This window comes from Botryllus schlosseri, chromosome 1 (genome assembly GCF_051294905.1).
Source record: "Botryllus schlosseri isolate E-star chromosome 1, Bs_hap1, whole genome shotgun sequence".
Classification (NCBI taxonomy): domain Eukaryota; kingdom Metazoa; phylum Chordata; class Ascidiacea; order Stolidobranchia; family Styelidae; genus Botryllus; species Botryllus schlosseri.
This window is the reverse complement of record NC_137236.1, coordinates 38,029,857-38,042,904: the sequence shown is the minus strand read 5'-3', so window position 1 is coordinate 38,042,904 and position 13,048 is coordinate 38,029,857. Positions and strand designations below refer to the sequence as shown.

The 13,048-nt window shown below is 42.5% G+C and overlaps 1 protein-coding gene across 1 annotated transcript; it reads left to right on the top strand.

Moving 5' to 3' along the window:
• The first annotated feature begins 5,432 nt into the window (after window positions 1–5,432).
• LOC145439308 (uncharacterized) lies at window positions 5,433–7,181 on the top strand. The gene is made up of 6 exons (XM_080316818.1): window positions 5,433–5,964; window positions 6,027–6,061; window positions 6,143–6,260; window positions 6,368–6,471; window positions 6,553–6,686; window positions 6,770–7,181. The coding sequence occupies exons 1-6, from the start codon at window positions 5,817–5,819 to the stop codon at window positions 7,017–7,019; spliced, it is 789 nt and encodes a 262-aa protein (XP_080172944.1). The 5' UTR covers window positions 5,433–5,816; the 3' UTR covers window positions 7,020–7,181.
• Window positions 7,182–13,048: the final 5,867 nt, after the last annotated feature.

Sequence of the window (13,048 nt, the reverse complement as noted above, 5' to 3'; positions counted from 1 at the left end):
AAGAGCACGAGTATCGGGTTAGGAATCTCGACTTGCGAAAGGAGTCGAAGCGTCGCGAAACCTTTGAGAAATGGCCCAGCTATCCCATACCACGGGCGGTCGGCGAGTTGGCAAAACAAGGTTTATTCTACCTCGGTGACCTGGACAGAACGCAGTGCTTCAACTGCTCCGGCGTTCTCCGCAATTGGAGGCCTACAGACGATGTATCTGAAATACACTTGACGTATCACCCGGGTTGTTGTTTCGCACGTGGCGACGATTCGGGGAATGTGGCGCTAACCGAGCACGAACGAGACAATTTGGATAAGTTGCTCGGCGACAAAATACGACGTCTCACACTGCATCTACAAGAACCACGGGAACCCTCCGAGGACGAAAAGCGATGTCTTGAGCAACTATTTCCTTGTCTTAACCCCGTGAATCCTCTCATGTCGTCGTTGTCAAAAAGAATCGCAACGTTCGACAAGGGCTGGGAACCGAATAAAATTAAGGCTAGTGTTGAACAGTTAGCAAAAGCGGGGTTTTACTACATTGATTCGGACAGAACCAAATGTTTTTACTGTGGCGGCGGGCTTCGTTGGGACCGGGGAGACGAGGTTTGGACAGAGCATGCAAAATGGTTTCCGCAGTGCGAATACGTAATCCGAACGAAAGGTATCGAGTTTGCGCAACGTATCGAAAAGACACACCCGAATCTCAATCGTCCTGTGATTAGAAACCCCATAACCAGACAAGAGTTGATCAAACGCCAAGAATTGGTCTGCGGAAACGTCACTCGCGCGATCGATCTATGCGTTAAATAGAGGCCATAAAACGATTGTAGTGTAGCAACACCAATTTACGAGACTTGTGTAACTGTGTCTTTTGTGCTGATAACACTACCTAAAAATTAAAATGAATTTCGTGAATTGTAAAATTATTTGATGTAACTGTGTCTTTTGTGCTGATAACAATACCGACAAATTAGAATCAATTTAGTGTATATTCATTGTAATATTATTTGAGCAATAAGAAGATGACGGGGCGCAGTGGCTTACTACGCGAGTCAGTCGGTGTGAATAAGCAGGCGCGTGGCCAGCAACGAAATACAGGCACTATTTCTGAGGTACTCGAGTCAGTTTTGTCTACTATCACAGTTACCAACGTGCTTGCGCTCGACAGTTTTATGGGGACCTACTCTTTTATAATTAGGATAGAAGGCGATTTCACGATACCGACATTTCTTAAAAACTACTTGAGTACTCCAAAGCTATATTTTGTCTTTCCGTTTTGAAGTAAATGTAGCATGTGTTGTGAATCGCTCCAGCTATCTCGATAACCTCGCCAGAATGCGTAGTTTCTTCTGGATCTGCAGTTCTCAGCACGTTGTGCATACACAGAGAGAGGGACTGCAGTGGCGACTTGCTTCAGTCGAGTAACGGGCGATGTCGATTTCACACGCATACCAAAGTACATCTTGTGAGAATGATATACCATCACCCCGGCTATTCTCGGTACGACGTTGGATCATTTGGCTGTACTAAGGTAGGTATACCCCGGCATGGTCGACTGCGCTCGATCTTTTTACATGTAACGGTAGATTACGTCGCTTTTACTGTTCACCTATACTTCATGTAAAGGTAGTTTACGTCGCTTTTACTATTCACTTATACATGTTTACACAGGCCCACGTATATCCACGTAATAGCCAGCACAATACCATCATAGCGTCATTTTTCCGATTTGGCTACGTACCCGACTTTTGTAATCTAGGCCCACATTTTGCGTTACTCGTGGTGTTTTTTGGATATGTTAAGCTAACAAGGAGAGCAAATTGACAGAAAGAGAGTACATTTTGGCGAAGGGTGACATATCTGGGAAATGGAGGACATATGCTCCCCTAAATGAGGCCGCATGGTAACCCTATTAAAATAGGAGGGTCGACGGGGACATCAAATATATCGCGTTGCTGTCAACCAGAAAACGCGAGTTTTGTCAAGTCGCAGATTGATGACTGACAGCGATTGTGTCACGCTCGATTGATCACAGCTGATTTACGTACATCACACCGCGTCGTTGACCGTTGACCGCATGTTGACCGGTAAAGCTATTGTCATCGTGACACGATTTTTACCAATATACTTCTTGAGGTGCCAAATCTGATCGCACTAATAACACCTGTATAGACGAATCAAACAGAATCCCGCCAAAGGGGCGATACCAAGTCTCATTGTACGTAAATTATTATACAACGACACCTATATTACAGCAGAACAATCTTGTCTGGACGGAGGAGGTCACGAAACATCTCCGGACCCGGCGCAGATTTCATCAGTTTTCAGCGAAGCCAGATTGGATGCGGCCAAATGGCCTTGAGAGTCGGATTTATACTATATTTTGTCCTCACAACATGTGAAAATAACAGGACTTTACGTGCTAGCCTGATTTTCTGGACTTTGATTTGGCAACCCGAGTCGGGGTGGAGTCAGAATTCGAAATCTCTCGCTCATCTTTACACCTCACCGAAAGTAGGCTAGATCGCATCTCGTATGATCTGACACAATTCATCCCCCATTATTGCACCACCGCAACCGAGCGTGTTTCAACAAAATAACGTCGGTCCACTGATCCCCGCTAAAGCGAGCTATCCCAGATTCGTCACTGTACAATTGAATCTGACATCGTACTCGCAGTTACCGAGAGGAAAATGCAAGGCCCGAAGGCGTGACACAGCAATTCTCTGACGGTAACACTCCCCCCGAATCCATATATCCGTAGTATGATGCCGCAAATATGCTTGGAGGTGTTGGCATAACATGTGTTGAGGATATATGATGCCGCGAATATGCTTGGAGGTGTTGGCATAAAATGTGTTGAGGATATATTTACGACACATACGCGAACACAACTGATTGTCTGCAGCGAAATTTGTCGACTTCGAGCGACAGTGCGTGGCTGCCGAAGCAATATACCCGTGGTAAGCAATATACCCGTAGTATGATATTGTAAATATGTGTGGAGGTGTTGAGGATTTTTTACGGGGCACGCGGACACAAGTGATTGTCTGCAGCGAAATGAGTCGCCCTCGAACGACAACTGCGTGGTGAGCTCGTGATCGATATGTGTATGTTACAGACGGGTAAAGCATTCGTTCGCCAACAGATCGATTCAAGTTGTGCAATGTACATCATGTACACTGTACAGCATACAAAATTAATATGACGCGGTAAATTGTATGTCATTTACAGACACCGGCACGATTACGCTGGACCAGACGTGAAGCAGTAAAAGAACCCATCATAAATACATTGTTTGGTTGGGACTGTCTGTCCTAAGACGCTAGAACGCGGTATAGGTATGGAACAGCAGTTGTTGCTTGCACCGATTACTAGGTACGTAATGCCGGAAGTTAACACGTTGATGAATTGAGAATCAGCTATTTGTTTAATTACTTATTATTTTCATAATCCTATTTTATTTAAGTCAATCCATGTCGGGGCGCCTAATACAAATTTCTACTACATTTAATCTGATTCTCGGTATGACTCGAAATGACACATATATTTATAATCATAACAGATCATTTCTCCTCACTATTTAAGTCAACAAAAAAGCAAAAGGCGGACAAGTACGACAGTATGAGACAGACCACAAGCGTCACTTTACACAGACGGACGTATAGGCACCTAAAACACGCACCAGAATCTAACGGATCAGGAGAAAACTACACTGACGTCACGACCGGCAATTATTCCTATGAACCACCGTACACGAAATTGAGTCAACCGCGGAACGACGAGTCAACCAGTTTGACGGGTTATTGCTCCCAAGCCACGAAATTGAACCACGAGACGACGGGTCAGGGCAGGCAACTATTATCACCGTCGCGTACGACCGGAGTCAGCTGTAGTTTCGTGTCCTTGTTCAGAGGTCAAGCGAGACAGATTAAATCATGAGTGGAAAAGTACAAGTAGAATTACTAATCAATAAGTTTCACGTCTGGTCAGAGTACAAAAGGTCAATCGATATTTTGGAAGCTGATTACGTTCAATATATTCGCAAACCCCAGAATAAAGGCAGGTAGAATCAGGAGGCGAGTGGAAAAGTACAAGTAGAATGACTCAAGTCTCATGTCTGAGTACAAAGGTCAATCCAGATTCTTCGTTCGTTTTCTCTCTATCGTTAATTATTCCCCTTTTTTTGATTGCCGCACACAGGGTCATAAAAGTATTGCTGCAAAAATGAGAATGAGCTAATTCTTTCATTGTTTATTATATTGATAATCTTTGTTTGTTTATTATAAATCGCGAATGGGCACCTTCCGCCCATTTCTCTAACTACTCGCGTATGGATCCACAATGTGCAAGTCGAAAATGGGAGGGTAAATGGCGACTATTGTCTCCGGGCTATGACAACCTACGATTAACAGCAACTAAAATTATTTCGATTGTTTAACAACTGGACCCTAATGCTGAAGTAAACAAGTATCCCGACAAGGTCATATGTCGTATGCTGTTGAAAAGGGTGTGCATTAAACTCGGACTGAATTTTATTTGATACAGATTTACGGTACTTTGGCCGGTCGTATTATTGTAACATAAAATAGTCACAATTGCCATTCATTATCAATTATTATCAACTGCCTGTGAAACTATGCGGAACCGACGCCACTAATCGCGATGGATTGAGGATTTAGCGCAGCACCTTATTCTCTGTAGTCGGTTTAAAATGTCCGGCCTTGAAATCATTGCACCTACTGTGAGAGTCCCATGAAGTGATTGTAGCCTATCATTGGATGAAATGTTCTGACAACTTTAGTTATAACAAGATATGCTATATGTACAATTGTACATGGTATTAAGCTCCTTGCTGCAGTATCCCATCAACCAAAGAATTGCTTGAAGCTGGCTTAAAATGGTTATGTTATTTCCCCCCCCCCCCCCCATAGTGGAACTGTAACCCCAATCTCAAAGTGAGGATTTGATGATTGAGTTTCGCGACGTGAGTGGAATAGTGTACGGCCATAATGTACACTCGAGTTATACGAACTACCAGGGTTGTAACTGCCGCACCCCTAACCACCAAATGGGGGACCTCGAAGGTCCCAAAGTCATTTCGTTGGTCGATGTAGAAGATTTATGCAACTTCAGAGTTTTCGTCGCGCATAGCGCGATTTCATGAGCTTGGGGTCTACATTTAAATATGATTCGTAAGAAAAAAAATGCGTATATTTGAGAGAAATAGGCATATCAGCGCCGGCGATTACCACATATTGAACAGGACTATAACACTAGGATAAGAGGTGGGCCACATATCATTTTCAAACCGGAAAAAGGGCAACGGCAAAACAAAGGTTGATAACCCCGGGTCTAGCCCTTGCAAACTTATCCGAGCGGTATACAGAGGCGACCCGCAATATATGCAAGTAACTATATCAACAACTGAATTCTTTTTACCTTCAAAAATGTTTCGCACTTTGCGCGGCTAGGACATAAATGCACTCTGAATTTTCGTGACATAAATGTAATCGATTTTGATTCGTAGTAAGATAAGTAATATTTCCACCGGTAACTAATCCGGCTCGCTCCTAGCGGACAACTACAAAAAGTAATCAACATTCAAGTGACCCACGTAATGGTTGGTAAATTGCATGTATTCCGTTGGCTGAAAAGGTTGGTCGCCCCTGCAATATACGATACAGCACGTGACTGTTAAATGATGTGTTTATCTATTAAGTAGATGAAAAATGATGAGGGATTGGAAGTCTTCATATCAGGGTTGATCACTGATCAACCTTATTGCTTATCGCTATTGCATTGCGAATACTTCGACGGCGTATGGCTTCCAGTCGTAAGCACCACCCGAAATCACCATTAACGCGTCATTTTCCAATTCCCCTACAGGTTGAAATCTATCTCCGTAGGTCTGCCAAGATGCGATTCTTTGCTAGTTTTATTCTTCTTTTGTCCGTAGAATTTGTTGAAGGTGAGTGTGACGTATGAATGCGATCGATGACGTCGTATTTCAGAACACTTGTTGCATTGCAGTCACCTCAAACGGACCGACTATCAGACACGATGTGGTGAGTCTTTGTGTGTGTGTGTGTGAACAAGTTAACTTCCAAGTTTGATTTATAATGAGCCCTTTTCTTGCGTTATTCCAGTTCAGGGCGGTTCCAAGATACGCTCCAGGCTATTACTACACCTACACACCTGTTCGTAGGCGTCAGATCGAGATCGAACCGCTTTTACGAGCGTATCTGTGGACGCAATTTTTCAGAGGTGAGTGTCAATTCAGATCTCACGCGGATGTTTGGAGCAAGGCTAATAGATTAAGTCATTGACGAATCAAATGACGGTTACGTGTTCCTAATTTTTTTCGCGCACAGGCCTGCTTTTATCAGAGACGCCAGAGACGCCGAAGGAGACGATCGTGTCAACGACGTCAACCACCACAACAATTACGACCAAGACAACTGCATCGCCGGATCCGGTTCGTAGACGCGATCCTATTCGATTTCAACATCGCTCGTAAATCACATCCGAAATCTTACAAGACGCTATTATGTTCCAGGAAGACTTTGAATACAAAGGATGTCGCTATGAGGTTGGAGATGAATTGGCTGATAATACAGACGCGTTTGCTGATTGTCGGGCTAAAGGTGGCGCACTTGCTCATCAAAACGTTCGGACCGCGGTTGATCGTCAGTGAGTAATGCAACATGCTTTGCATGACGCCACAGAATACTTTCAGACCCGTCTGTGTTTTTTAAATAGTTTTTCATTCCCAGAAATATTTTCGATGGTATGCTGGGATTGTCAGGGGATGTTTGGTTGGCCTTAACTGACGATGGCAGCAGCCCTAATCCTTTTTGGATCGCCGATGCTTTTGGGGAGCAATACGTCACAGACAGTGACACGACTCTGAACAGAATTGGCGCAGCCGCTGTCGCGTTCGCGGTCGGCAGCTCCTACGATACTCTGCAATTCGTGGCTGAACCAGGAACACCGACGAAATTATACGTGTGCGAGTTCTGTTGATCCTCAACCGCGGAACTGTGGCACATTGACGCAGATCCACCGGATTTGGATAATAGCAGCTCCTAACTCATATTGGTTGACATCTATTACGTCTTTTGTAGCTGAAACGAGACCCGGCCAAATGGCCAACGGCAAATCTTATCTCTTGTGTTGTTTCGTGTATTTGTAGCTTCGATGAAACAAGACCCAGAAATGTCGTCTCCTTTTCTCTACGTAGTCGAAGTCTTATTCGAGTTGCTGCTTTATGTGGTTTTCAACGCCGGCAAAGATAATTGCTCGATAAGGAAATGCTGTTGGGATAAGGGAGGCCAAGGCTTTGTTTTTTTGCTTGAAACATGACATCATTCATAGTGTACAAGCTTCAGAGCAGTGGTTCTTAACCTTTTTTCATCTCCAGCGCCCCCTTTAAAAATAGCCTGAGTCTGGCACCCCCCTATTTTAAGGACTGTAGCAAAAACAATGGATAAGTGGTAAAACTCCGCTTTCAGGTTGGCACTTCACTATTAGTCCACTCGACTAATTAACGGTATAATTGTATGTGATATTTTCGGGTTGTTATAACATCCACCGGGAAAGGCCTACGGGCTCATATAGTATTTGGTTCGAGATCGATGTACACATCCCGAATTCTCCTCTGCGATTGGCAATACGGGGAAGTTAATTGTATTGGGTTTTGTTTTATTGCTTCGTATGACTACTAAATCAACTGAGAATGTGGTAGAGATTTGCTCATATTAAATTTAGTACTGCACGAAGCTCTTAACTTTAACATGAATAGGGGTAACAACACTAATCAGTGTCATCCTTTATGATACGATGAAGAAATATTCTGAGGATTTAATTTTGTAGCTCTCAAATACAAGTATATTTAATTATCTACTGGGCGGGGTCGTCGTTATTAATTATTCTGGTGCATGTTTTTATTCCGTGGCCCCCGGCTGCTATATGGTTAAAGGATATTGGAATCAGGGTTTTAACCAAATCACAAGGTTCCGAGTCACAAGTCAGTCTCACTTTTGTAGTATTGACTCGAGTCAAGTCGAGTCATTTTCAATTCACCACCGAGTCAAGTCCGAGTCCAAGTCACGGAGTGACGTGTCGAGTCCGAGCCATAGTGTTTTGACTCGAGTCCGAGTCCAAGTCATTGTGCTGACTGTTCAGCTCCGAGTTAATGTCATGTGAAACCCACTTTTTACAACTCTGCTCGTTGATACCGAATGCTTCACATTCATAATATACTAATTTTCCTCATTTTTAACAGTTTCTGGTAGCATTTTCAAGTACCAGTACTGCGGGAGTATATGGTAATAGACAACCTCCAAACCTACTAACCGCAAGCAGATATCATTCGATCTGGTTTCATTCGATCAAAGGCTTCCGCTGCCAAGCTGTGGCAACTTATACCGCTGATACAGCTATGATACAGCTGTGATACAGATGTGATACACCCAGAGGTGGTCAAAGTAGTCAATAAATCTACTCAAGTAGAAGTAGAAGTAGCGAAGAAAAAATCTACTTAAGTACGAGTAGAAGTACTTCTTCCATAAGCAACCTAAAACTATTTGAAGTAGAAGTAGAATTGACTGACTTTAAAAGTACTCAAGTAAGTAAGTAGTTATGAAAACGATTCAAATTTGTTCACATGGATTGTAAAAAGGTGAAAATTGAGCTATGCGATAGGTGACGAGCTTGATTCATATTGATGCATATCAGCAGGTATCCAATTTTCGATAGCATCAGTATTCGTCCACATCATGGGAAGAACATTATAGTATTGATATTGAAATGCGATGCTAATCCTCTGTTTTCTCGAACAGCACGTTTTAGAAAATAGCATGGTATGGCGCCATCCCCCATATTGTAAGGCCCGCGGTTTAGTCGAAGAGCAATACGGAGAAGTTGTATAGGATAAGGTGTAAACACGTTGCGCGATTAGTAAACGTTAATAAAAAATATGGTGGACCGTAAAAATGCCATATTGTGTAGCTTTATTTCCAGAAATTGAAGGCATTACTACACTTGCTTTTATACTTCAACATGTATGTTATCCAGACAAAAGAACTGATAATAATTATAACTCAAAGTATATGATACTGGGAATTGAAAGTGAAATATAAATACTACTTCTAAAAGAAGAACATGTATTTCATTTCTTTAGTCCAGAAAGTTTCAAAGGTGGTATGCTAAAACAGCTCTAAAACTAAAAAAAAAAAATCAGATTCCACTTTTCCAGATTTGGACACGCCATGGACATGCTAGATTACGATATGACAAGTAAATTCAAGATTGCGAAACATCAGTTTCAAACGTTATGATGAGCCATATATACTGTGATGAATTATTTGATATGGAGGAAGGGCGACAATGTGGTGTGAACGGAACCACGCCAACCCTCTACCTAAATTATATTCACCGATGCTTTCGTCAAATCATACTGGCCACTCCGTATCCAGCACTGCGCGCGAAACGCGACGAAAATTCTGGGCTTCACTAAACTTTTATAAAAATAAAATGTTGATACTCCGTGAAAACATCCCCGAAATTCCTTAGGCTATCTTCCTGACTGGAAGATTGAACTACATCTACTTGTCAAACTGAAAATAGCGAAAAGTAAGTAAGTAGATCACAAAATATTACGAAGTAGAAGTAGCGAATATCAGATCTACTTGAGTAAGTACCAGAAGTAGAGGAAAACTACTTGACTACTGCGAAAAAGTAGAAGTACTTCGTTACTGATCACCTCTGGATACACCTGATTGCGGGAGTATATGATATTTTCCAACATTGTGTATTTCACGCCATATTAGGATGCGAATATGACTTCCTATTGCAACGATCACGAGTCTATATAAGCGTATGTTTAGCAGACTCGAAACGAGATTCATGTAAACCTACTACATGCAGACGTTTGAATAAACTGTGTATGGACAATAAATCGTACGAAGAACTATCACGACAGTGAACCAAGGAGCAGTCTCTCAGTTAGGTACCAGACAGCTTACAACCTAATATTGGACAGCTACTTTCTGAATTATACTTCACAGAGATATACTCTAAATTCATTACAGTACTGATAGAAGAAATCATAACAGTGCGATACCTTTACTATTCTTCGAAATTACAATGAAACGGCTGTCTTGGTAGACCCAGTCTCGAATCATATGACTTATGACTCGAGTACAAGTCGAGTCAATACACGAAACGACTCGAGTCGAATCGAGTCATTTTTCATTTTTAAGAAAATGACTCGAGTCAAGTCGAGTCACCGAAAAATCGCGACTCGAGTTTGATTCGAGTCGAGTCATGACTCGAGTCATTACAACCCTGATTGGAATAGAACAAATATACCAGACTAAACAAAAAGAAGAACTTCTTTCGTGAGACACACGCGATTCCATTTTGACATTTGATCACGTATGCGGCATTTTCCCAGAGTGCTAAGACATGACTATTCGGTGCCGAGCATTTAGGAACGTACATGAACAACTGACGATTGGACATGTATACAACGAAGGCGCAAAATTGCCTCTTTCTATATATTGAACTTCATTAATTTAGTGCGATGTAGTGCGATCATAAATCGCGTGAAGAAAAATTTCAAGTTCATTGATTCTACCAAAACACACTCGATAAATTTTTGTTTATTCGCGACAAAATTTTGAACTTCCATTCGAACTCGCACCCCCCATTGGGGGCTTGGGGTGCGACTCTGTTACGGCGGTATACGTTATCATTATAAGATTTAGCGGCAAAGCTGATAGAAGCCGCGTCTTCAAATATTTAGAAGGCTCGTAATTATTCATATTGAGCTATATGTTTTAACGTCATGGTAAGAATATTCATGAGTTTCTGGAGGGTGAGCGTCAGGCGGACCATTTGTAATCACTTAGTTAGTTGAAGCATGTTCCTACTTCATGACCTCCGGAAAAAGTTGTCGTCACTCAGAAGATCGCTCACACGTAGTAAAACCAATTAAAAGAGATCTTTGATGAGATACGAACGATTCCCAATTTGCATTTATTCACTGGGCACAATACTTATTGCCTATGTACCGCGGGACTCAGATTGCAAGGACAGGGCCATCTCGCGTGATCTTCGGCCAAGGTTCTATCGCCCGCGATATTCCTGCGATCGCACTTCATGTTGACTAAGACCTATTTTCTTTGGTGTGTCTTTTTGACGCCTAAAAGCTGGAGCCCATATAGTCGCGTAACCGCGGGCAGCACACACGAATACAGGTAGATTCAATTCTGTACATCATGCGTATTGCAATTTAGGCCTATTTTTTATTTTGAATCATCGAGAGGCGAGTATTCAACAATTAAAAAAAACACTGAACTGATATATTGCGCGAAGCGCGACGAACAATTTCAAGTTGACTACATCTGCTCAGAAATACTCCATCGTATATTAATTTACGAAAAATTTCGAAAAATGCGGTCCCTCCTGGATACGACAATGATAGCTATCAGCTCATCATAATCAGCGGTTTTCTTTTTTGCTTTCAAGGTTGTTTTATTAGATTCCACATACATGAAAATCAAACATCAAATTTAGCCGATATTGGTATTATAATCTATTGTCGTCCGATGTAACAGTGTTTGATCTCGCGTGCCGCTAAATCGCCAAGGCTGTCAGCGGTCGATAAATTTCGCACTGAATTAACGTGCCATTGCGTCGCATCGTGTCTCGTGTGTCGCATCGCACACATCGTATGTCTTGAAAGGGTGGCGATCATAGAACAGTGGATTGTGATTATCATGAATGCACGTGATTGTTTGCAGGAAGTCGAAGGAGTGTTTCGTTCGACAAGGATTTTAGATGGACAGTTCAGTTTACTGACACAGTGTCCTACTGTACCCTTGCAGTGCACGAATGACATTGTGGACAGACTAGATAATTCCAGGTATTAGAGTAATTAGGGCGAAATGCCAGTAATAGGACTCTAATCTAATTTGTGAATTGCTCCTATGCTGTAAATTTAAATTCTACTATAATTTCCAGTATTCCTGAAAATGCAATAGCAGAAATGTGCAGTGCGAAACGAGCCAAGCTTGGTGTAGACGTAGAGAGCAAGTTTAGGAGTACACACTAAAGGTGAACGGTAGCAACCATACCGGACATGTATTGCAAATTCGACAGGGTATCTTAATTCGGTTCGGTTTATCAGCAATTTTCATCAGTTCGATACACCACAAAAATTGCGATACAATGAAAAGTTAGGAAGGTATCAAAACGACTTGGAGTATTCTTTGGAATCAAACACCCACTTTGGCGGGCGTAGGCGATGTTAAGAGGAGGCATACACACTGAATGAAAAGTAAAAGAAGATAGTATAGATAAGCAAGCGACAAAAAATGGAGTAGCATGTCACGGAAGGCGGGATCGATAGGTCAGGTCGTGGTCCGGTAATCTCGAGGGCGGACTTATAGTAGGCCTATTAATTTAGTAGAAACTGCTTGTATTTCGACTTGAATGTGGACATGCTCGTCGATCCCCGGTCGGGTCAGACCAAAAACTCTACGACTGGTATCCGCGGCCATCCTGCTAGGCGCTCAGCAATCACGGATAGCATGGAGGAGAAAAAGCGGGTGTGCAGACTAGATGGCCTTACTATAAAAAGGCCGTATCGCATCTCCGTCGTCAAAGCATCTTGATGGCCCAGGTGAAAAAGAATGCCATATCTCTCCTTATCATTGCTAAACGCCAGCTATTTATTTTGATCAAAATGCGCCGGAGAAAAAGTGCGAGTGCGTTTCCATCTAAAGCACGATAGGATCAATGTACATTTTCTAGGCTAATAAGTACCGAGTCTCTTCACCTCTAATGTTTACTCTAAAGCAGGGGCGGCAACTTCTCCAGCAAGCGTGCCTGATATGGAAAATCACGAACACCATTCACACCATTCTTGTTCGTGATAATCCTCGACTTCGTGCTACGAACGGCCTTCCCGGACAACTCGGACTTCTTTGAATGGCGGCCACGGCAAGGAACGCGTACGCGTACGACTCGCGAGGCTATCCACGTAG